The sequence below is a fragment of the Eretmochelys imbricata genome, chromosome 6, assembly GCF_965152235.1.
Source record: "Eretmochelys imbricata isolate rEreImb1 chromosome 6, rEreImb1.hap1, whole genome shotgun sequence".
Lineage (NCBI taxonomy): Eukaryota > Metazoa > Chordata > Testudines > Cheloniidae > Eretmochelys > Eretmochelys imbricata.
Window position 1 is genome coordinate 17,093,930 of NC_135577.1, and position 24,126 is coordinate 17,118,055.

General features: G+C 52.8%; 1 protein-coding gene across 1 annotated transcript in view; it reads left to right on the plus strand.

Annotated features, from left to right (window-relative positions):
- Positions 1 to 20,964, plus strand: part of MYRF (myelin regulatory factor) — a 103,032-nt gene extending 82,068 nt beyond the window's left edge. The window contains exons 16-28 of the mRNA XM_077819853.1: positions 1,410 to 1,570; positions 2,359 to 2,431; positions 2,874 to 2,962; positions 4,131 to 4,199; positions 8,812 to 8,892; positions 11,351 to 11,436; positions 11,829 to 11,990; positions 13,069 to 13,362; positions 16,136 to 16,223; positions 16,877 to 16,951; positions 18,400 to 18,502; positions 19,452 to 19,526; positions 20,028 to 20,964. Of these exons, the coding sequence (XP_077675979.1) occupies positions 1,410 to 1,570; positions 2,359 to 2,431; positions 2,874 to 2,962; positions 4,131 to 4,199; positions 8,812 to 8,892; positions 11,351 to 11,436; positions 11,829 to 11,990; positions 13,069 to 13,362; positions 16,136 to 16,223; positions 16,877 to 16,951; positions 18,400 to 18,502; positions 19,452 to 19,526; positions 20,028 to 20,114 (1,443 nt within the window). The 3' untranslated portion in view covers positions 20,115 to 20,964. The remainder of the gene's footprint in view (positions 1 to 1,409; positions 1,571 to 2,358; positions 2,432 to 2,873; positions 2,963 to 4,130; positions 4,200 to 8,811; positions 8,893 to 11,350; positions 11,437 to 11,828; positions 11,991 to 13,068; positions 13,363 to 16,135; positions 16,224 to 16,876; positions 16,952 to 18,399; positions 18,503 to 19,451; positions 19,527 to 20,027) is intronic.
- The last annotated feature ends 3,162 nt before the right edge of the window (positions 20,965 to 24,126 follow it).

Consider the following 24,126-nt stretch of genomic DNA (forward strand, 5'->3'; position numbering starts at 1 on the left):
TGGTGAGGGCCGCTGGGGAAGACCTGAGCCCAATATTAGTGGGCATTGACAGCAGTTTTTGAGGGACGGCAGGTTCCTGGCTTCCTTTAAGTAGGCTGTTCCGAGGCCTGTGCCCCATCCCGAAAAAGCTACTTGCCAAATTAGGACTCTGTATCTAATCTTCCCATTCTGGTTCAGCTGACAGAGGAGGTTGTGGTGAGATAGCTTGGAGTACCTGGCTCCCTCAGATCTCCTCGACAGTCTTGATCCAGACCCAGGTGTGGCCTGAGGCCACACTAGCTCCGTTGGAGATGATCTCCACCAGCAGGGGATAAAAGTCAGGCATCCATGCTGATCTCACTAGGTTTACCAGCTGCCTTTTGTGTTGCTGGCCGTGGGGGTTGGTTGACTTGCCTGTAGACCATAGTGGGAATGAACAGGGCCGATCTTTGGTGCCTCCGTTCCTTTCTGGCTGTGGGTCAATTCCCCTCTGCAGTTAGATGACCAGATGGCAACAGTGGCCAGGCATGTCTTTTTTCATCTGACTCTTGTAGGACCTTGTTACTGCCTCTTGTGGTTTTTGTACACTACCAACTGGATTCCTGCAGTGCACCCTACAGGGAAGCAGGAGCTGGGGCCAAGCATGGTGGGGGCCTGCCTGTTTATGTGGGGTGTCTCGCAAGGAGCATGTTATGCTGGGGCTGGATGATCTGCACTGGCTGCCTGCTGGTCGCCAGGGAGAGTTTAACATGTTGGTTTTGAGCTGGGACCTGCCTATTGCTATGAATTACCTGCGGGGTCCAGAGGCCCCAAGCAAGGACCAGGCCCCCACTGTGCTAGGCACATAGATCAAACAGTTGTGCACAGGGCTCAGGCTGGGATTGTGACAAGACCCAGTGCAGGGAAGAAACAGGGAAAAGGGTTTGGGGATAATGAGGCAATGCCTGAGAGTGTGCCTCTCCCCCACCCCCATGGGACAGCGCCGCAGTTGTGAGCAGTGGGGCCCGGGACTGGAGTGCCCTGGTGTACTGGAGAAGCCGAGGCTGGCAGGGTGCTCACTCTCCGAGTGTCAGGATTTGGGGGTGTAGGCGAATGTCTTTGTTGTTGAGAAGGACTGTACATTGACAGGTTGCCAAGGCCTGCTGGTGCCCAAGAGACCCTCCTTTATCCAGATTTGTTACCAACTGAAGTAAGCGCATTAAAAAATGTGTATAAATATCAGTGTCCCGATGGCTAGGCCGTGGTTGGGTGGGTTTCCTCTCGTGCCTTTCCCCTTCCGGGATGCTGAGCAACACATTGTGACCTTTCCACTGGGGAAGGGTAGGTCTGCAGTGGCTCAAGAGATTTGAAGGAGGCCAGGCAGGTCTGTGTGTGTGTGTGTCCCTCTACTCCTGGAGAGGGCTCACGCAGAACGATGTGGCCCCTGGCAGGAGCGGATCTTCATGGAGAATGTCGGGGCAGTGAAGGAGCTCTGCAAGCTGACCGACAACCTGGAGACCCGCATTGATGAGCTGGAGAGGTGGAGTCACAAGCTGGCTAAGCTCAAGCGTCTGGACAGCATGAAGTCAACGGTCAGCTCTGGGGCATTCAGGTACAGGCATCCTCCCTCCACCTCCAAACATGGGGCAGGGGAGCAGAAAGGAGCATCCCACCTCAGGCCTGTACACCAGTCAGCCTGCACTGGGGGGAATACAGGGAGATTCCTGCCCGGGCACTGGGGTGCGGGTGCAGGGAGATTTCCCCTTGGGCACAGGCAGCCTGGTGTTGGGGGTGGGTGCAGGGAAATTCCTCCTTGGATCCAGGCAGCCTGGCGCTGCGGGAAGGGAGCAATACAGGGAGATTCCCCTTTGGGCACTGGCTGCCTGGCACTGCCATAGGGGGTATACAGGGAGATTCCCCTTCGGGCTCTGTCTGCCTGGCAGTCGGGGAAATCAGGATTTGGTGCAGTGCTGGGATAATGGGGACTGGAGATGATCCATGAGCTGCTGTTGGGGAAACAAACTGAACCTCGGGCTGTGTACGAGACTCCAGCATGGAAATGGCGGCCTGGTCCGACTCGACTGTCCGTCCCAGGGCGAGCCACATCCTGAGGGTTAATGTTTTTTGACCCGAGAGGAGCAGGTGAAGCCTGTTTTGCAGGCCCTACCTGCAGGATGGCTTGGTGAGGGGGCAGAGCTCACTCTGTTTCCTTTCACCTATTGGAGCCTTCGCCAACAACTGGGCTGTTGGACAGGGCCCTTTAGCCCAGCATGGTGCTCAAAGCTTTCCTCCTGCAGTTACTGAGTCAGGTACACAACCTGCACCCCATTGCCACCCAGTGGGTTCCCCTGGGGTCCCAGCCAGACACATCCCACCTCAATGCCTCTTCTCTGCTTGCAGCCAAACAGGAAGTCAGTTCAGCCGCGCAGGAAGTGTGCCCCACAAAAAGAGGCCCCCCAAAATGGCCAGCAAGGTATGGGAGCCTTTTGCGAAGGGATGTGGGGTTTGACATGCGGGGGGCTGTGTGTCTGGACAGTGTGGGTGTGTCTGGAACAGCGGTGCAGAGCCCGGGGGCTGTGTTCTGCAGTGGGGGACATGTGAGCGGGCCCTATGTCGGGCCAGAGCTAGCTGTGTCCTCCTCCTCCCACTCCTTCTCCCGCTCCCAGTGCCCTGCGGCCATCCTGCCTCTCGCAGCAGGACGAGCCAATGCCTTGTGGATGAGCCATCCTGCTGCTGCTGCTTCAGTGACCATCAAAGGGCATGGTGTGATGCAGGAGGAATGGCCTCCCGCACTGCAGTCCTCCCATCCCGGGGAAGGCTGGGGCCAGGGGGAGAGGCCCCAGGGCAGAGTGGAATAGAAATGCAGTGAGCCCTGCACTGGGCGTGCAGTTGATTCCCCTGCATTTCTCCTTCAGTCCCCGTCTGTTGTCACGGAACAAGCCTGCATCAGCCAGCGCTTCCTGCAAGGAACCATCATTGCCCTGGTTGTCGTCATGGCGTTCAGGTGAGAGACTGCACAGCTCCACAGCTGCTAGCTGCCCTCGGCACTGGGAGGCGCTTCTGCTGCCCCATGGCACAGCCAGGGTGGGGAGTAGCCTGCGGAGATCCCCCCACCCCATGGCACAGCCAGGGTGGGGACTAGCCTGGGGAAATATTTCCCCCCACACCCGTGGCTCCGCAGGGATTGCTCTGTTTTATTTTAAACATACCACATTTTCCTGAATGAGTATGTGTTAAAATGTTAGGCCCGTGTCTTGTCTAACTGCTGCAGAGTGCATCGTCCTCACACACCCACAGCAGGATTTAGTTCTCTCACTGAGGGCAAGGACTGTGCAAGCATCTGTTAGGCAGCTTCACCAGCACAACCCAGACTCGCCGTACACTGTCCCTGAGCAGGGGCTCAGACGTGCTAAGCTGCCTTTTGTTGGAGGGAGAGATCCCCATCCCGGCCTCTCCAAACCCAGCCCCTTGCAGCCCTCGGGTCTCTCACCTCCACTGTGACGCCTTCCGGCTCGCTGACTCTTGCTGGCTCCATTACAAGCATCTTCCTCGCCAGCCATGCTGGGCGTGGCCCCCTCTGGGCGCTGCTCCATCCCACCTCAGTTTCTGGGACAAACTGGTTCCCAGAGTGAGTGGGCACAGCTCTTATTGATATCCATGGGAGTCACGCCTGCTTACTCAGGGCTGAATTAGGCACCTGGCTTCACTTTTAAGACTCTGGGCTACGTATTCTGTGCCACCAGCACCTCCCACCAACAAAGGGGGCCTCTGTTTCCTTCTCCAGCTCATGTTCGTCCCTCTGTGCTGGCCCCTGTATCTGCAATGCCCTTCCTGTCCCAGATCCCTTTCTTCTCCTCCATCTGCCATCAGCCTCAGTGCCCCTACCTGAGCAGTGCTGGCCTATTGCCTGTTCAGAGAGGGGGATAGCTCATGACAACCCCCCAGCCAGCTAAAGAGCTGATGATAAAAAGAGCCCTGGATGAGGACCCTGTAAGCATCATCTGGGCTCGGGAGGGAGTGGTAGCTGGCCTGCAGCTGCCCGTCTAACCTTGAAGGGTTTGGACCATTGAGACAGACAGCCACTGTGGTGCTGCAGAGGGAGAATCTCCTTCCTCTTGCCATAGTGCAGATACTTATCCCCGGGCGTGTAATCTTCTCTCTCTCCTTCCCAGTGTGGTGTCCATGTCCACCCTCTACGTGCTCAGCTTGCGCAATGAGGAGGACCTCGCAGATATTGATGGGTATGTGTCCCCCCTCATGCACGCGTCCTCCAGAACATGTCCCGGCTTCCTGTGTTCCCTGGGGGTCTGCAATAGCTGACAGACTGGAGGGAATACAGAGATGAGCAGAAAAGACAAGCACAGGGCTGGAGGGATAGGTTGGTGCAGCGAGATTAACGGAATGACGTGGCTTTGCCCAGACAAGTCAGTGCAGGGAAAGTGGGGTTATGGTGTCTGTCTTTTAAATCTTAGCTGGGAGCATGGGGTGAAACTGACCAAGAAATATCTATAGAGATATCAGGTGGGTGAGGTTGATGAGAGAGACAAGCTTTCGAGCTACACAGAGCCCTTCTTCAGGGCTGGGAAAGGTACTCCCAACATCCATAGCTAAATGCAGGGTGGAACAGATTGTCTGGCATAAGTAGTACGTATTGTAAGGGACTATTCAAGGTAGACAAGCCCACTAACATGTCTGCAGTCATAGGACAAAAAGAGGGGTTCGTGAGTTTCAGGTTGTTGTAATAAGCCATAAATCCAGTGTCTCTCTTCAGTTCCTGATTTTTAGTGTTTAGCAGAGTAATGAATTTAAGCTCCCGGACTCATCTTGTGAAAGTGTTGTGCAGGTTTCCTTTGAGGATGAGGACTGAGAGATCAGATATGGAGTGATCGCTTTGTGAAAAGTGCTCACCCACAGCTGATAGGGTGTTCTGTGTCTTTTATCATTTTCCTGTGTGAGTTCATTCAAGAGTATAGTGATTGTCTGGTTTTACCCACATAGTTGTTACCGGGGCGTTTAGTGCACCGAATGAGGCACACCACATGTTGTGATAGGCATGTGTAGAACCTGTAGGTCTTGACAGGTGTGTTGTGGGGGGAGCTGGTTATCATAGCAGTGGACCACAGATTTTGCATCTGTTGTTCTGGCAGGGTCTGGTGCCGCTTTGCATTGGTGTGTCCTGGTCTGTGGGGAGCTTGCTTCTGATGATGAGCTTGGAGAGGTTGGGGGATTGTATGAAGGCCAGAAGAGGGGGTTCATGAAAGCTTTTTTTCGGGATGGAGTCCCCATTGAGTATGGATTGTAGTTGTTTGATGATACCCCATAGGCTTCCAGTGTGGTGTGGTAGGTGACAGCTTACAGTTGTGTGGTCAGAGGGGGTTTTATTTCTGTACTGCAGCAGGTTCTCTCGGGTATCTGGGTGACCCGTTTCATGATGGAATCTATTTCTCTGGTGGAGAGTCCTTTGGTGAAGGTGGTTTTAAGTGTGTTAAGGTGTTTATCTAGAAGATAATAAGGTGATAAGTAACAGTTAGCATGGATTTGTCAAGAACAAATTGTGTCAAACCAAACAAATAGCTTTCCTTGACAGAGTAACAAGCCTTGTGGATAGGGGGGAAGCAGTAGAAGTGGTATATCTTGACTTTAGTAACGCTTTTGATACTGTCTCACATGACCGTCTCATAAACAAACTAAGGAAATACAGCCTAGATGGAGCTACTATAAGGTGGGTGCCTAACTGGCTGGAAAATCATTCCCAGAAAGTAATTATCAGTGGTTCACAGTCAAGCTGGAAGGGCGTATCAAGTGGGGTCCCATGGGGATCAGTTCCGGGTCTGGTTAAATATCTTCATCAATGATTTAGATAATGACAGAGAGAGTACACTTATAAAGTTTGCAGATGATACCAAGCTGGGAGGGATTGCAAGTGCTTTGGAGAATAGGATTAAAATTCAAAATGATCTGGATAAATTGGAGAAATGGTCTGAAGTAAATAGGATGAAATTCAACAAGGACAAATGCAAAGAACTCCACTTAGGAAGGAACAATCAGTTGCAAATGTACAAAATGGGAAATGACTGCCTAAAAAGGAATACTATGGAAAGGGATCTGGGGATCATAGCGGATCACAAGCTTAATATGTGTCAACAGTGTAACACTGTTGCAAAAAATTCGAACATCATTCTGGAATGTATTAGCAGGAGTGTTGTAAGCAAGACACGAGCAGTAATTCTTCTGCTCTACTCCGTGCTGATTAGGGCTCACCTGGAGTATTGTGTCCAGTTCTGGGCACCACATTTCAGGAAAGATGTGGACAAATTGGAGAAAGGCCAGAGAACAGCAACAGGAATGGTTAAAGGTCTAGAACACATGACCTATGAAGGAAGATGGAAAAAATTGGGTAGTTCAGTCTTCTCTTCTCCAGACTGAGAGGGGACATGATGATAGTTTTCAAGTACATAAAAGGTTGTTACAGGAGGAGGGAGAAAATTTGTTCTAATTAATCTCCTGAGGCTAGGACAAGAAGCTATGGTCTTAAATTGCAGCAAGGGAGGTTTACGTTGCACATGAGGAAAAACTTCCTAACTGTCAGGGTAGTTAGGCACTGGAATAAATTGCCTAGGAAAGTTGTGGAATTCCATCATTGGAAATGTTTAAGAGCAAGTTAGACAAACACCTGTCAAGGATGGTCTAGATAATACTTAGTCCTGCCATGAGTGCAGGGGACTGGACTGACCTCTCGAGGTCCCTTCCAGGCCTATGATTCTGTGATTTCTTGCATGATTTCCAGGTAACTTTCCTGTGTTTTTTCCTTCAGTGTGTGAAAGCTTAAATTCATTGCTCTGCTAGACACTAAAAATCAGGGACTGAAGAGAGACACTGGATTTATGGCTTATTACTAGGGCCCTACCAAATTCGTGGTCTATTTTGGTCAATTTCACAGTCCTAGAATTTTAGAAATTGTAAATTTCATGATTTCAGATATTTAAATCTGAAATTTCACGGTGTGGTAACTGTAGGGTCCTGACCCGGAAAGGTCTTGTGCGGGGGGTTGCAAGGTTGTTGTTGGGGGGTTGCGGAATTGCCGCCCTTACTGCTGGTGGCGACGATGCCTTCAGGGCTGAGCAGCTGGAGAGCGGCTGCTGCTGGCCAGGAGCCCAGCTCTGAAGGCAGAGACACTGCCAGCAGCAGCGCAGAAGAAAGGATGGCCTGGTATGGTGTTGCCACCCTTACTTCTGCGCTGCTGCCTGCGGAGCTGGGCCGTTGGCCAGCAGCCGCCACTCTCCAGCCAACCAGCTCTGAAGGCAACAGCAGCACCTCAGTACAATAACCTTGTGAACCCCCTGCAACCACCTTTTGGGTTGGGACCCCCAGTTTGAGAAACACTGGTCTCCCCTGTGAAATCTGTGTAGTCTCGAGTAAAAGTACACAAAAGAACAGATTTCACGGGGGGAGAACAGATTTCAGGATCCGTCAATTTGGTAGGGCCCCTACTTATTACAATAATATGTAACCCACTAACTCCCTCTTTTTGTCTTATGACTATGTCTTAATGGGCCACTCATCCAGTGAAGTGAGCTGTAGCTCACGAAAGCTTATGCTCAAATAAATTTGTTAGTCTCTAAGGTGCCACAAGTCCTCCTTTTCTTTCTACCTTGAATGGTCCCTTACAGTATGTTCCACAAACAATCTGTTCCACCCTGCATTTAGCTGTGATGCTGGGAGTACCTTTCCCAGCCCTGAAGAAGAGCTCTGCATGGCTCCAAAGCTTATCTTTCTCCCCAACAGAAGTTGGTCCAATAAAAGATATTCCCTTCCCCACCTTATCTCTCTAATCCCCTGGGACTGACATGGCAACAACTACACTGCATACAAGATACATCTATGACAGCAAATCTTTCCTGACAGTGAGTTGTGCTGGGCTGGGGAACAGTCCCCCAGGGTAGTGGTGAAAGTCCTGTCACTCGAGGTGCCTAAAATGGATTGGATAATCCCCTGGCGAATGGACTGTAGAGCCTCAGTGGGAGAGATTTGATGTGACGCAGCAGGTCCTTTCCGTCTCCGATGCCTGACTGGTCTGTGATATTAGACATGCAGTTTTACCCGAACAACCTTTGGGTAGCTGCCTGAGGAATGACAGGTTGAATTTGGCCACGGGGGGAAGCCCATAACAGAAATGTTATTAGGAGCTCCTTGACCATAGAGACTAATGAGCAGATGCTGCAGAGTCCAGCCAAAGTACGTCCCGAATTCATGCCAAGATCAGTGGGAAGAGGTCAGAGTGAGGCCTCCTCTGTTTAGTTGCCTCAAGCAAACTGGGAGAAGCAGAGGAAATAAAAACAGTGTACTGACGTTTGGCTAGAAATGTGCCTTTGCGGCACCTGTTTAAAGAGCTGCTCCCGGGTGTCTGGAGCAATTGGCTGCGTAGCTAAGAATCAGCATCACTCTGCTGACATCAATGGAGCTAGGCCAGTTTGCACCAGCGGAGGCTCAGGCCCTCTGAGTAGAGCCTCCTAAGGCCTGAGGAGAGAACGTGAGCACAAGGCGCTGCCCGGATTCCCTGCCCACTTTGCTTCTGCACAGACAGCGGCAGACAGGGTTTTTGCAGACTCGCCTCAAGTCATTGTTGGCACTGGCATTACTGAATAACTGATCTCTCTCTTTCCTTCTCTCTTCCTCTCATGTCTGGCCATCTCCCTTCTGTCCCATTTACCTCTCCATCCCAACCCATTTTCATTCCTGTATTTTCGTGTCCCCTTCCCTCCTTTCCTCTATCTTTTCATTTCTCCTCCCTCTCTTTCTTTGTCTTTCCCTCTCTCCTTGTCTTTCCTCCTCTCTTTTCTTGGTGCCCTGCAGCTCTTTTGCTGTGCCCACTGCCTGTCTCCTGGCCCTTTTTCGGCACAGGGGTCCTGCGGTCCCGGTTGCTCTGTGCCCACGGTACGTTACTCTTCTTTCATTATACTGTTGGTTTGAGTGCTGCCTCCCTTCTCTGCCACCTCTTTTTCTTTCTCCTCTGTCTGCGTTACGGAAGGCACAGACGCTCCTAAACAAAACAGGAAGGCCGGGGGAAAACCAGCATGGCTGAATGGCCAGGCTGTTTGAGTCAAACAGGTATCCTTCTGACTATGGAGATCCAACCCTAATGAAGCCAGCAGGAAGGAGCCTGGATGCAAGCAGGCAATGTTTAAGATGGGAATTGGGAGGCTAAGATGGAATTTGAAGAGCAAATAGCAAAAGGGGGATTAAAAACAAAGCAAAAGACATTTTTAAAGTAGATCAGAAGCTGAAAAGCAGCAAGAGACTCATTAGGTTGGCAGGATCATCAGGGAGCAGAGGGAGCACGTGTGGAGGGTACAGGTAGGGTTCTGCCACCTGTTCTCATGCTCCGTAGAGCCACCATACACAAGTAGCCTTACTGCCAGCTGTGGGACCAGCCCTGGTGTATGGTGCTACTCACGGTGAGCAAGGGTGGCTGAATCGGTCCCCAAACACTTCCGTTATCTGAGTGTTCGCCACAGCGGGTGTTGGAGAGACGCCCACCCAGCCCTCTGACTCTCCGGTAATATAAGAATGAGGTGGCAAAAGAGGAAGTGCTGAAACACATGAATAAATTAAAGAGCAACAAGCCATCCAGAGCAGACGTACAGCCAAGAGTTATGAAGGGGCTGAGCTGCCAACTCTAATTTATGATCTCGCATTAAAATGAGCTCCTGCCCTGGAAGAACAGAGGGCACCAACTGTTGTACTTAGCTTTAAAAAAGACACCGGGAACTGCAGCCCAGAAAGCCTCACTTCAGCTGAGGAGACAGGCTGAAATACTGATTGAAAAGAAAACTGTAAACCACCTGCGTGATCAAACCAGCACAGCTTGCAAAGTGAAAAATCATGCCTCATCAGTCTCTTAGAACTCTTCGATCATGTCAACAAAATAGTGGATAAAGGAGAACTGGGTGGCATAATTTATTTGAACTTTCAAAAAACCCTTGACATAGTCCTTCACTGGAGGGTATTATAGCAAGTAAGGAACTAACGTTGACTTAAATGGTAGTGAGACAAGGCCTCGGTGTTGAAATAGGTAAAGTAACGCACGCAGACGGGAATAATATGAACTATTCCAGTGCCTTACCCGGCTCTAAATGTGACCGTTTAGGAAAGATACCTGGGCATCTTTGAAGTCAGCTCAGTGAAGACCCCTGCTCACGCTGTAGCCATGGTCAGGAAACCAAATCAAGTGTGAAGGTGCAAGAGGAATGGAGTGGAGAATAACCTTGACAGTATTATCTCCTGCTGTTATAGATCGTGAATGAGCCACGTTCACTTGGCATCCTGTGATCAGTTCTGGTCACTGTGTCTCAACGAGGGGACAGCTGAAAAGAGCAGAGCTCCGGAGCTGAGTAGTGGAGATTATTGAGGGCGTGGAGAGATTTCCATATAAGATGAGAGAGAAGAGATTGGGGGGGGTGGGCGGGGGGAGCTGTTTTGTTTAGAAAGGAGGTGGGTTTGAGAAAGGAGAACACAATAATGACTGGGAGGGAGAAGGTAGACTAGGGACTTCTCTTCACCCTTTCTTGTAATTCTAGAATAAGGGGACATTCAAGAACATAGTAAGGCAATACATTTGAATCTGATAAAAGGAAACCCTTTACACACAGCATAATTAACATGTGAAACCCACAGACACAAGAGATGATTGAGACCCAGGCCTACTGGGTTCACAAAAGGATTAGACATGTATCTGGGTAAGAAGAAAAGGAGGACTTGTGGCACCTTAGAGACTAACCAATTTATTTGAGCATAAGCTTTCGTGAGCTACAGCTCACTTCATCGGATGCATTATGCTCAAATAAATTGGTTAGTCTCTAAGGTGCCACAAGTACTCTTTTTCTTTTTGCGAATACAGACTAACACGGCTGCTACTCTGAAACGTATCTGGGTAAGGATACCCTCCGCTTATGTGGGGGAGCACCAAGAGATCTTTTAGAAAGTATGTAAAGCTCCATGCTTCAGGCAATAAGCTAACCCCTAGCTGACTGGAACAGAAAGAAACTTCCCCGGGGGGCAGGTTAATTCATAATTACCCATTAAGGGGCTTCTTAGAACTTCTTCTGCAGCAGCTAGAGCTGGTCAGTGCCAGATCCAGGATCCTAGGCTAGATCTGGCCTGACAATCCCTGTATTCCAAGCTCTGCTCTGTCTCTGCCAACCATTTCCTTCCCCAGCCTGGCACTCTCCCCCTTCCCTGTCCTGCTCACTAATCTCCCATTCTTCCTCTTTCTCCGTGTCTGCTCTGCTCATTGCCCCTCATACCACCCCTTCTCATTCCCCCTCTATACAGATCTAGACAGTGCTTGTGTTTCTTATGTGAAAGGCTCTTACACACATTTCCTGCATTTTAGATTAAATCAGAACTTTGATAAGACTCAGCTTGTTTCTTCCACGGCTTCGTCAGACAGACCTAGTGATGGCACTTCCCCACACCCTGGTAGGTACCAGCTCTGCAGGCTGGAGCGGGGAGCGAGTGGCAGGGGGCATGCTTCTGCTCCAGCCAAGCCACTGCAAACAATGCTGGCAGTTTCCTGGCAGTTCCATGTACAATAGTAGAGCTCGTGGTTTCCCAGAAGCTGTGATACAATAGGGGATGCAGCCATGTCTCGGGGAGGGGGCACGGGCGGGCGTGTTCCCAGGGACTGTAATATAGCAGAGGGGATGGGGCCGGGTCTCAGTGCTGGGGGTTCCTGGCGGCTGGGAAACAGCAGAGGGGATGGGGCCGGGTCTTGGTGCTGGGGGTTCCTGGGGGCTGTCTCAGTGCAGCTCATGCTGTTCCATCCCTCTGGTGTTGGCTCATAGGAAGTCTCCTTGGTGTTTGTCTTGCAGTGACAGTGAATGGGCCTGACTCTGCCTATCTCTTGCCCGGCCGTAGCATAGCTGTGTGTTTCAGCCCTCCATGTTTCTCCGTGTGCTGTTCTGCCGCTCCCACCAGTGCCTCCCCTGTTGCTGTCTCTGGGAGCAGCCCCACACATGCCCTCAACCGGACAGGTAAGTACCAGCCCACCTGGGACATGCCAAAACTTGGAGCGAGCATCTGCTCTGGAGGGTGCTTCTGCCCAGGCCCAGCACTGCTTCCTGCCTCTGCACCTTCTGAAGGGACGTGTGCCCCCTGTCTGTGAGCTTTGTCTCCCCTCGGTGCTGGGTGCTTTGAGGAGCTCATACCCCCATGCCTGGCCCCCAGCAGCCTGTGACGCCTGGAGGTGATGGGTCTCACACACTAATGTTCATGCACACGCTGTAAATCACCCTCTGTGACTGAAACCTCTCCGGGGCAACACACGCTCTGCCTGGGACGTATAGCCCAGATGCTACCTGAAGTCTCTCCATGGTGTTGTGGGAGGATTTAGAGAGAGTCTGTGCCCTGAGCTCCAGCCTCATTCCTTCTGGCCAAGTCCCCCCAAGATGGAGCAGTATGTGTGTTTCCCCACCAGCTGTGCTAGCCGCAGCTGTCACAGAGACTGAGCGCTCGCCCCGTCTGTTACAGCTCCTGGATCTGTGCCGTTATAAGTTCAGACTTGCTAGGCCGTCATCCAGCTATGATCGGCCCATACGGTAGCTATATGGGCAATGGTTCTAGAAGCTGGCTTGCTCCCTTCTGCCTTGTCTGGTATCACAGCACGAATGGCACCTGAGATGGCCACTACAGATCCCACAGCAGCCCCAGCAGCAGAGATCTCTGGGCAATAGTGTTGTTTATTAACCCATGCTGCACCCACCCCGAGGGCAGAGCTTAGCTCCCGCTTGGGGAATCTGGCCTCTGCTTGCCAGAGGCTTCCCCTGCCCTCCCTTCCCTCAGCAGATCCCAAACTCTCATCGGCTCTCCTTTCCGTCAGTGGCTCTGGAGTTTCACTCTGGGCACAGATGGGATGGGGTCGGGTTATCTGGAGAAAGGGGTATAAATGGGGTGGCGAGAGGAGCGGTGGGACAGATGAACAGAAGACGGGTGCTCTCCGTCTGCCTCCTGTAACAAGCTGCTGCCTTCCTCAGAGATGACCTGATGGTGCTTCTGCTTGGTCTCTGTCTCTCCCCTCTCTGACTCTGATCCCTCTTTTCCCTTCCTCTCCAGACCAGATCCACACCTCCCTCCTGCTGGGGATGAGTAGCAAAGCTAAATCGAGGGGCGTGACGGGGAAGGTGACTTCTCACGCCAAGTGGCCAAAGACCCCGGAGCGGTCGCAGGGCTTTGGCAGCCCCAACGCCAGCCCCTCCTCCCCCTTCACCCACATTCAGAGCAAATCCAAATACATCTCCAACCTCTCGCTGTCACGAAACAGCTTCCCGCTGGGGCAGACCCGGCAGCGGCGCAGCATCACCCAGCCTGCCAGCCAGCAGCCCGACACGGTGGGCACCAGCCAGGACGGTAAGTGGGCCCCCTCCCCCTCTCCCAACAGTCTGGTCGGCTAGATCCAAACAGCAGCATTACACACCTGAAATGTCCTTCAGCCCCTCTGTAACCTGACCCCCGCCCCACGAACACACTGCGGCCATACCCGGACCCCAGCCTGTGCCCCCCTCCCTCACACTGCAGCCAAACACGGACTCCCATCTTCCCCCATATGCGGCCAGTCCCGTAACCCTCTCATTCCCCCCACCACACACAGTGGCCGTGCCGACACACTGCCCCGGGGATCTCATAGACAAGAGAAATCTATCCCCTTAGCATCCAGACTGCGACATAATGCCCCATTACATCCCTGCAGCGTCGCTGTGGTGCGTCTGTCGGGGTGGCCCTGTGTGCAGTCTAGTTGATATCCCCCCCGGCAATTTGCGACCGATCTGTTCTTCCCTGCTGTGTTGTCCGCCTCACCAGGGCACCACCAGAGCTGAGGCGCTACTTACGTCAGCGGAGCTGAGTTTTGCCCGATGCTCGTAAAGCGCTTTGGGAATGAGGGGTCTTTGCAGCCCTGGGGGTGAGGCTTTCTGGAAAGGCCGGGGCTAGCAGCCCAGCCAGCAGGGCCGTTGAGTGTGGAGTTCTCCATCTTCTTGGCTTGAGCACTCGCAGCCTCTTCGCACTTTGGGGTGTGACGCTTCCCAGAGGTGCCAAGAGTTGTGAGGCACCTTGCCATCACCTGCCCTTAGTGTGAGGGAGCCTCATCTGTGCCTGCCGAGGGTCAGCTCCCCAATCCCATGGGCAACACAAGCACTGCCCTATCAGCCTTCTAGGCCCTGCTGTCCCTCCACAGATTAGCGATAGGAATGCTCCAACCCCTGAGCCCTCTGAGCGTCTCCCTGGAGTGTCCAGCCCTTGGCCCACTGTCAGTGTTCACAGATTTGCTGCTTCCAAAGAAGCCGTATGGCCCAGCTTACCAGTTCCAGCTCAGATCACCACTCTGCTCAATTCACAGCACTTGGATATGTTTGAAGTGAAGTCAAGTATAAGTTTATTTACCAAAGCAGAAAGATTCAAGTAGTAGCAAGTGGAAGCATTGGAAACAAATGGCTACATATAAAACAAAATCATAACATGCATTCGAGAGCCTAGAATAATTCACAAGGTACTCTCATGTCTTGTAGAATATTGCTCACCCAAAATCCTTGCTGAATTTTAAAGCCAGGCTGGTTGTGTATCCTCCTTTCATGAGACAGATACACTGTCAGCTGGCCTCCTAGGTGAGAGATCCTGTATGTTTCTTTGCCCCCCAAGATATACCAGTCCCATCCTTTGTCTTTGTTCATCAGCAGGCACCACCACTGAAAGCCATTTCATCTGGTAGATTTCCTTTCTTGTAGACTTTACATCTCTTTATTAGCACCTGGCTCAGTGTGCAACCAGGCACACAGTGTGAGCCCACAACACACAAATGGCCAGACAGGGAGAGAGCCTAGGCGTCTGTTACCTCCAGCCTGAAAGGAACATCTTTGAGGTATGTCACCACCTGGTGACTGACCTTAACTCCAAGACCTTGAGAACATAGTTTTTACTATAAATACGTGACTCTTTAATTATTACCCACACATACATTTCACACTGATTGACGACCAGTAGGCTACTGGCTCTCGATAGAGACCTCACATGCCACCCTTCGGTGAGATATAATGCAAATAGTCAACCCAGAGGATCCCTCTAAAACCCTATGCTCCCCTTGTGCCCTCTGCCAGCTCCCTGGGTCACAGGGGGATGTCGCCCAGACCCTAGCCCCATGCTCCCAGTTGCCCATGGCTGTGTGGCTCCCACACAAACTCTTTGCCCCCAGCTTGCTCTCTGCCAGACCAAACTAAAGGAAATAAATGGGCGAGAGAGAGAAATGCTGCAGAGAGAAGACGTGGATTTAGCCACATGATGGTGCCAGAGCCCAAGGAATGGCCACTCCCAGAGCTGTCTGCGGAGACAGAGAGACCCTCTTATCTCTGCAGCAGTGTCCCGTGCTGGGTGTGGCCCTCCCCCAAGCAGTGGCGGTGGTGAAGCTGTATAAAGTGGGGATCGGTGCTACCTGGGCCCAGCTGTAACGCTGCCTTATCTGGGCTAGAAACCCAACCAGGTGACCCAGCGCAAACACACGGAAAGGGGGCAGTGAACTCCCTGGCTGAAGGGTGCAGCGATGGTGAGGCTAGGAGAACTGCATGTGGCTAGCGCTAACAGTCACCTCCATGTCCCAGCTGGCCAAGGAAGGGGAGAGAGGGACCTAAGGGAGTTGGGCACCTCTAAGTCCCTTAGACTGCTCTGAAACCCCAGTCTGAGTCAGCAAGAGTTCCCTTCCCCACCTCTGAAGTTAAGCACCGAAATACACATCTAGGCACCCAAAGCGAGTGAGCTTATTACCGGGGGGTCGAGCACCCCAACTGCCATTGCAGTCCCTGGAGTCTGCAAGTACGCAGCACCTCTGAAAACCAGGCCACTTATTGGAGGAGGGAAGCCGTTGTTAGAAAGCCTTGGCCTAATCCCTAAGGCTGAGCAGCAGGAAGTGCTGTCTGCCAGGGAGACCTAGTGGGCAGTGGACTTACCCAGGGGAGAACTAGCCCGGCGATTAGCGGGGAGCCTGCAGAAAACTGTGACTCCTCTGCTGATGGGCTTTGGGGGAAGGGATAGCCTCAGGGACCCCAGAAGTCCCTGCCAGTTCCAGCTACTCTGACTCTCCACGCCCAGGAGTTCTGGCCACTTTTCCCCTTCTCAGTACCCTCTCTTCTCTCTGCAGGGCCGGACACTTCGCTCCGCTCCATCCGGATTGTGGAGAATGACATGGCCATCACTCCCCACTACTGTGCAGCCAGGGACGCATGCAGGTGAGTGAGAGGCAGGGCCCGGCCTCCCCCTGGATGCTGAGTGAGTGCCAGATTGACAGCTCCTGGAGCCTGAAGCCCTCTGGTTACCCATAGGGCATGGACAGCAATTCTGGCTTCCCCCATGCTGTCCTGCTAGCCTGCCACAGCCTGCATAGGCCGCCTCTGGCAGGGAGGGGCACTCAGTCTCCATCCTGCAGTCAGTCCTTGACCTCTCTGCTGGAGTGCCAGCAGGGAAGCCTGTTACTGTCTCTGCAGGGATGTTTGTAATATGTTCACCTGACTCAGTAGGAACTGGACTGAGACAACCACCAGCCCATTTCACACATGCTCCCAGTCATCTAATGACTCTGGGCCACTGCCAACATAGGGCCATGTTTGGAGTTGATGCTCTAGAGGTGAGAGGTTCCATCTCCACTCCTGGATCCTCTGCCCAGCCAGCCCTGACGGGCTGGGTTAGAACCCGTGTGCTGGCGATGAATGGATGCGTCTCACGTTAACGATCCCTTGAGCCAAATTACCCAAGTTCCGTCTTGTGCTGCCCCCCGAAAAGCCAAAGAGCCTTGCTGGGGTGCTGCCTGCTTGGGTGGGGAACCCAGCGCCCGTCCCACAGAAGGTTCTGTTCAAGGTATAGAATTCTCTGTCTGTGTCCGCAGGAGAGGAAACATCACCTACCGCATCCCCATCAGCCCGTCCACAGCAGTGAACACCAACCTGACCTTGGAGATGAAGTGAGTGAAAACGCTTGTCTGCCGCTGGCGTCGAAGAGCCAGGGTTACAGTGACAGGCGTGTGAGGGGTTTATCAGGGTGACACTGAGTGGAAGGGGACTCAAAGGGATTCCGAGGGTAACAATAAATACAGAGTGGGAAGGTGTCACGGATCCACAGGATTGGTGCTGGGCCCCAGCTTTGGAACAGTCTCTAGGAGGAACCTCTCAGTGGGCCAGACCCCCGAGGGGTCTCGCTTTTCCTCCAGGGCAAGCCACATGGTGTCACCGTGTCCTCAGCCTGAACCTCTGGGCTTTCCGCACTCCTGCGTCACACCGTGAGCTCTGTTCAGCGAGTCCCATGCAGACAGACTCCTGGCAGAGACCTGTCCACCCTTCAGGGATTAATGCACCTCACCCAGCATGAGCGGTGACACCAAACGGTGTTGTCAGAACAGCTGGGTTTATTAGTCAGTGGGAACGCGGCATAGGAAGGCCTTAGGTTAGCACAGAGGAATGAAGGTTAAAGCAACGTCCATTCTGGGTAGGCCAGCATTCTGGGTAGGCCAGCGCCCAACCAACTTGTAGTGACCACCAGTATTCAAGTTCCGTGTCTCTCTCAGGCCTGGTCTATACTAGGAAACTAGTTCGGTTGAACTACATCACTCAGGGGTGTGACAGATTCTGGGCCGCAAAGGGTAGCAGTGGGCTCTGGGGGACTGGTGGGAAGGGAGGGGCATGAGGGGGAGGAGGGGGCTCTGGGGGGACCGCTGGACAGGGAGGAGTGTGAGGGGGAGGAACGGGCTCTGGGAGGACCGGAGGGGTGCGAAGGGGAGGAGTGGGTTCTGGGGTGATCGGTGGGAAGGGAGAGGCGCGATGGGGAGGAGCAGGCTCTGGAGGGACCAGTGGGATGGGGGGGCAGGCTCTGGGGGAATGGTGGGGTGGCAGGAGCATGAGGGGGAGGATTGAGCTCTGGGGGAACGGTGGGGTGAGAGGGGCGTGGGGGAGGAGCGGGCTCTGGTGAGGGAATGGTGGGGTGGGGAGGAGCGGGCTCTGGGGGGACCGGTGAGATGGGAGGGGCGTGAGGGGGAGGAGCGGGCTCTGGGGGGACCAGTGGGATGGGAGGGGCGTGAGGGGGAGGAGCGGGCTCTGGGGGGACCAGTGGGATGGGAGGGGCGTGAGGGGGAGGAGCAGGCTCTGGAGGGAACGGTGGAGTGGGAGGGGCGAAGGGGAACGGTGGGGTGGGAAGAGCGGGCTCTGGGGGGAGGGAGGGGCGTGGGGGGGAAAAGTGGGGTGGCAGGGGCATGAGGGGGAGGAGCAGGCTCTGGGGGTGACTGTGAGTAGTGGGTGCAATGCAGGGGGCAGGAGGCGGTGACGGGGTAACTGGCTGAGGTGTGAAGCTGCTGGGGTTCAGTCGGAGTGGCCAGTCTGCTTTCCAGGTGCCAGGCAGAACTCTCACCTCTCTCTCCAGCACCTCCTCTGCTGTGTCCATCTACCTTTGTGGCCTCCAGTCCAGTGACCCATGTCAGAACACAGTGAGCGTGGACAGCTCCACCAATACCACAGACACCCAGGTAGGGACACAGAATCCCGCAAAGGACAGGCACCGCTTGGGCAGCCAGACCGTCCTTGAGGTCCCCCACGGTTTGTTGTAAAGGTCCCTGGCACCCCAAGCTGCCTGGCTTCCTGAGAAGCAACACGGGGTGCTAGGGACAAACCTGGCAGCCTTTGTCTTCATGTGGAGCAAACAGGGCGTGGTGTAGTCTGGGTCTGAGAAAGGGAGAGACCCAGTTGGCTGACACACGAGTCACTGACACTGTGGTTACTAGAACTACTGCTTCGTGAATCTGAATCCACCACCCCTGGCCTCGGGGCTGCCTCCCTCTTGTGTGACCTCCGGGAGTGTTCGGAAACAGCCCGGGTAGGGCGGAGAGCCTCAGTGTCGGTGCAGAGCTGCTCCCAGAGGGAAGGAGGAACTAATCTCTGACTCCCTTAGCTCCTGATTTCTCTGCCTGTGGATTTAGAAGTTCTAGACTCACTGAGCTTTTCTTCAGGGGTCTCCCCCAAAAAGCTGTGCTGGTCTCCACGAGGTCGCTGACAGGACTGAGGTGGCTGCCTCTGTGGAGGGGTCCATTGGTCCATCTCTCAAAGGACGTGCAGCCTGAGTCTCCTTCATTCACTGGGCTCCAGTTAAAACAACAAGAAGTCCCTGTGGCACCTTCGAGACTAACAAATTTATTTGGGCATAAGCTTTTGTGGGCTAAAACCCACATCATCAGATTCATGGAGTGAAAAATACAGTAAGCAGTGTGTATATATATAATATATAATGAAAAGATGGAAATTGCCTTATCCAGTGGGGGGGGGTCAGTGCTATTGAGGCCAATTCAGTTAAGGTGGAAGTGGCCTATTCTTAACAGTTGACAAGAAGGGGTGAATATCAACAGAGGGAAAATTACCTTTGTAGTGTAGTAATGGGTTCACTCTGTCTCACCCCACCGGTTGTATCTTCTTCTCCCCCAGGAAATGACACAGCGTTGGCCCATGGTGATGCTGTCTTTCCGGGAGTTCACCTACCACTTCCGAGTAGCCCAGCCTGTGAGTATGGAACCGGCTATGCCCTCTGCACCATCCAGGGCAGAGCTGAGGAGAGAGGGGACCAAGATCAGTGGGGCAGCCCCTGCACTGAACCCCCTACAGGCATGGGGCTCTGGATCTTGCCAGGAGGGAGGGGGCGTGTGAGAATTCCAGAGCCTTGTGCCCCCCTCAGGGCAGGGATGCATGTGTAAATCGTGACTGGGTTCCCCTTGTACACAGCGGAGCAGATTGTGGGGGAAGGGAAGTTAGTTGGGGTGAGTGGCCAGGACTTTCCACGTCACGCAGTGCAGGGCTGGGTGTGGGCAGGGGAAATGCAAAACTGGAGCTCTTTACTCCTACAGGCTGAGATTGTTGTTGTTTTTAAACACTTGAGAGGTGATGGGGGCCATATGCAAATCTAGCTGGCGAATCCTCCACTTCCCCAGTGCATAAGTGGGATAGCAACTGAATCCTGCTCCTTCTGAGGAGGTTTCTCTTGACAGCCCTCTCTCCCTCCCGCAGGGCCAAGCCCACTGTAGTACCACCCCGGAGCACATGGGACACCTCTTCACTGACTATTATTTCCAGTTTTACTGGCTCTGTGAGTGAGTCCCGGCAGCACCAGTGCCCTTTGCTGGGAGAGAGGAAGGGGACTGGTGAAACGTATCAGACTGTCACATGCCTTCCTCTGTAAACCTCCAAGCCCCCTTCTGCTCCCGCCTTCCCCTTGGGGCTTTGAGCTACTTTGGTTCTGTCCTGGGGATAATATAGACACTGAAGTGCTCCATAAGGAATATAGGACCTCTGCCAGGAGCAACACAACCAGCGCCAGGGATCTACTGGACATGCCAACCAAACACCATAGTTCACAATCCTGGGATGCCCTGAGCAACTCTGTCCATCTCCTTCCCTTCTGGGGACACTGGCACCCTTCTCCCTCCCTCTGCTACACTGGATTTGAAAGTGTTACACTGGATCATGTGTGGACAGGCTTGTCCCAACCTCTAAAGGTGGGGCTATGGTCTGGCTGGGAACAACAGCCTGAGAGGCCTATTGGTTCCTATGGCAATGCAGCAGCTCTCTGCAACACTGGAATTTATCTTCCAAGACTGGAGCTCTTGTCAATGCTGAAACACTGGAATTCCATCCTAAAGGAGGGCTCCCCCTGGACATACTGGAAGTCATACACTGGAGTTGCTGTTCCTTCTGGTCAGCCACTGGCTATTTTCCTGCATCCCTGCTCCATAGGATTCCTGGTGACATTGGGATGCTCCACACGGACAGCCAGAGAGAAACCCTGCCAAGAGGGGGCTGCAGAAGCAACAGGGTTCTCTTTGGTCCCTTTCCTCCCTGCCCTGTTTCCTACACTCCATGGAGACCAGGCCTGAACAGATGAACTTAAGAACCCCACAAAACCACTAGTCAGCCTATGCCAGCCTGTTGGCAAGGGCTTGCCCTTGATTCCTTCTCCCCCCCCCCCAGGAAGTGGGGAGAAGAGGCACCTTGGGAGCAGAGTCATCCCCCAAATACCTCTATCTAAGGGCCCAGTTTGCAGGTGTTTGTTGCTGTACCCCATATTTCTGTGGTTGGGGTGGGGACTGTCCCCGTTACTCTAGAGTAGCTAGAGCTGGCTGGTCCCAGGGCCAGCCCCACAGAACATCCCTGAAGCCCAGGTTCACCCTGCCTGCCTCTGCTCAGGGGTGCCAAAGGGAGGCCACCAGCACGGACTGCTCTGCAGAATGGACGTGGAGACTCAGGTAACTGGTTTCACTGCACCTACTGGTGAATGCAGCTCTGGTCCCAACAGGTCTCTGCCAGGCAAGGTGGCCCCCTACCGATTTCCCCTAGGAGGGGAGGGGGCAGGTGACTCAAGGCCTGGCTCCCATTGCCCCCTGGTAAGCTGGTGAGTGTATTATGGGTATTTTACTGTTACAAGGTTTTAACTTGCTAAACTACTGAATTTTTTAAAGCAGTGTAAAAACAGACCTCTTAATTCTGTCCTTACTGATCTATTTGTGTCTTACATAGGAAACCAAAGGGGGCGAGTGCAGAGGCCCAGCCTGGCAGCTATACTGGTGCCGGGGGAGCTAGGACCTGTCAGACTTTGGCAGCTCTTGTATGTGTGTCTTTCTCCCACCCCAGCACTTTTCACTGACCGGGGAGGGAAACTTCTGCATTCCTGCAGTCTGAACCTGTGCCAGGATAACCCTGTGACCCAGTTCTGTAAGAAAGTGGCAGCAGTCTCTGGAGAAAGGGAGGGGCAGGGGAGGAAACTCCACTCTGCAATGCTGAACCAAAGCACAAAGCTGGCTCCAGAGGCGTCCGTGCTTTTCCCTTTGCAAAGTGCCGTCACCTGGTGTAGGCAGCTTTACCAAACTGGGGCTGGGTAGCTGTGGCAGGGCCCGACCATGGTATGGCAGGGACTCTGCCGACTCTCTTTTCTTGCTGGTAGTGGAGACAAATACAACAATCACTGAATCCCAGACTTCAGTGGCTGTCTTTAGACAGCAGAGCAGGATCTATTCATGTCCCAGCTGTAATTATTGTTGCCCCCAACAAAGCAGTAAGGAATGCTTTTTTAGTCAAATATAGATGGCTCCTATGCAGCCTTTGGGGGCTTTTGCTTATCTGTGTTTTATTTTGGGGGTGATACATAGCAAACATAACTCCCAATTGTCTCTGTGACTGCCGAACCCCCCACCCCCCAGGCCAAATGCCTGCAACTCTTGGTGACTTCTATGGGAGCTAGAGACTTGGTTCCTCTAAGGATCGGGACCTTTATTTGAAGGTGTGGTTTCAGACCAGCTCTTCAGTTCCCATTCTGTGCCTGTTGGCGGAGCACACTTAGCTGTGTTAGCAATCTAGCTCCTATGGCACACTGGCTGCAGAGAACGAGTATTGAATGCCCAGTGAGTGAGAGCATAGGTAGGGGCACGTTTTCTGTGCTACACTAGGCAACTAGTAGGGAAGGACAGAAGGCTGATGGCCCTGTGGTCCCTGAGTGTGAAGCAGCCACAATTCCAGTCTCCATAGGACTGCATTCCTGCCAGCAATTGACACGAAATCCTCCACAGCCGCTCTTTGCAAAGTACACTTTTTACCTTACTTCCCCCGCCCCGCATTTGCCCTGAACTTTGCTTGGTCTTTATGCTGGGAGATTCCTTTAGTGGCAGCTGTTGTCCTCCAGATGGCAATCGCTGGCCCCAATCTTCCAAACTCTAGTCAGTAAGCATGCTCACAGATTTTGCTGGGACCACTCACTGGAGGGGTAGCGCTTATCAGGGCCACTCAAAGTTTTCCTCTTGTGTTTTTAATAGAGCTGAACTTACTGCCTGTGCTTTAATTTAGGAGCGCTGGCCTTTCCCCAGGCTGAATTCCTCACTGTCTGCCCGCAACCACCACCATATAAATCTGCCCCCCTCCTCTCCCCAACCCACTGGTGTTCTCAGAAGTGGCAGCTGTGGGTCTTCCCAGATGCCTTTCACAACACTCCAGAGGATGCAACGCACTGGGTGCAGTCACCAGAGATTTATAATGGTGGGTAGCGGGTTGTAGCCCTAAGTAAGGTCTGTAGCATTTCAGGTAGCTCCATGATGCTTAAGCATAGGGTCAGGGTCACTGCTTCTGCCCACAGCCGCAGTCCTTAACGTCTGCAGTAACGCCTATCTCCTTTTCCTGCCAACACACAGGCACAACACCTGCTGTGGACCTTGAAGATGATGGCTGATTAGTTTCTCTGTAGTGAGTTCACCTCCTTTCCAAAAAGGAAGGGAATAATTCAAATCCAGAGGCCTTTCCTACATGTACAATTATTTTAAAGCAAGATGGCAGTGATTAGTTAATACCTTAGATATTTACAAGATACAGGAGGATTAAACTCAGCCTGTACTCTCAGAAAAACTTTTTATAGTGCTTTTCATCCCAAAGTACTCCACAAACTACACACACAGAGATCATCCAAACCATAGGGTACCTCTCCAAGACAGGAACCAGAGTTTCACAGTAGGGTGGTAATTGTTAGGGAGTGAAAATGGCCACATGATGGCACCAGAGCTCATGGAAACAACTGGCCAGTGGCCAACTGTGTTGCTTAGAGTCAGCCTCCTAAGGAGGTCTCCACTCTACTCCCCTGTAATTAAAGAGGTTTTCTCCCCATCCCCTTCCCAAAATAGTAGCAGGAAGAGTTAAGTTAGGCTTTTCCCTGTGTGAGACGGAGAGAGCTCTGAGCCAGTGTTTCCAGCCTCACAAGGCAGGGAGCTCCCCTTTCTCTCTGCATCTGGAAACTGAAGCTTCATCTCTCTAGACACTTAGCTGGAAAGAAGGATGACAAGTGTGAACATGGGGCCACTTTCTAAAGTTTGCCTGTTTGGGAGAGAGTTTGTTTCAAAAGCAAATTCACATCTCTTTTGCTCTACTTCTAAAGCTTAAAGCCTGTAAATAAAGACTGCGGCACCACTGCGAGGATTAAGAAAAATAAAGCACTAATTTGTTTGGTTTAAATGTTGCTGTCACAGCTTTGATCACTGTATATTGTCAGCAAGTTTGTAGAGTTGCATTCTGAGCAGATATTAATGGTTATTGGTTTTTATTTGCTCTGGGGGGGCTAAGCACTGCTTCCCTC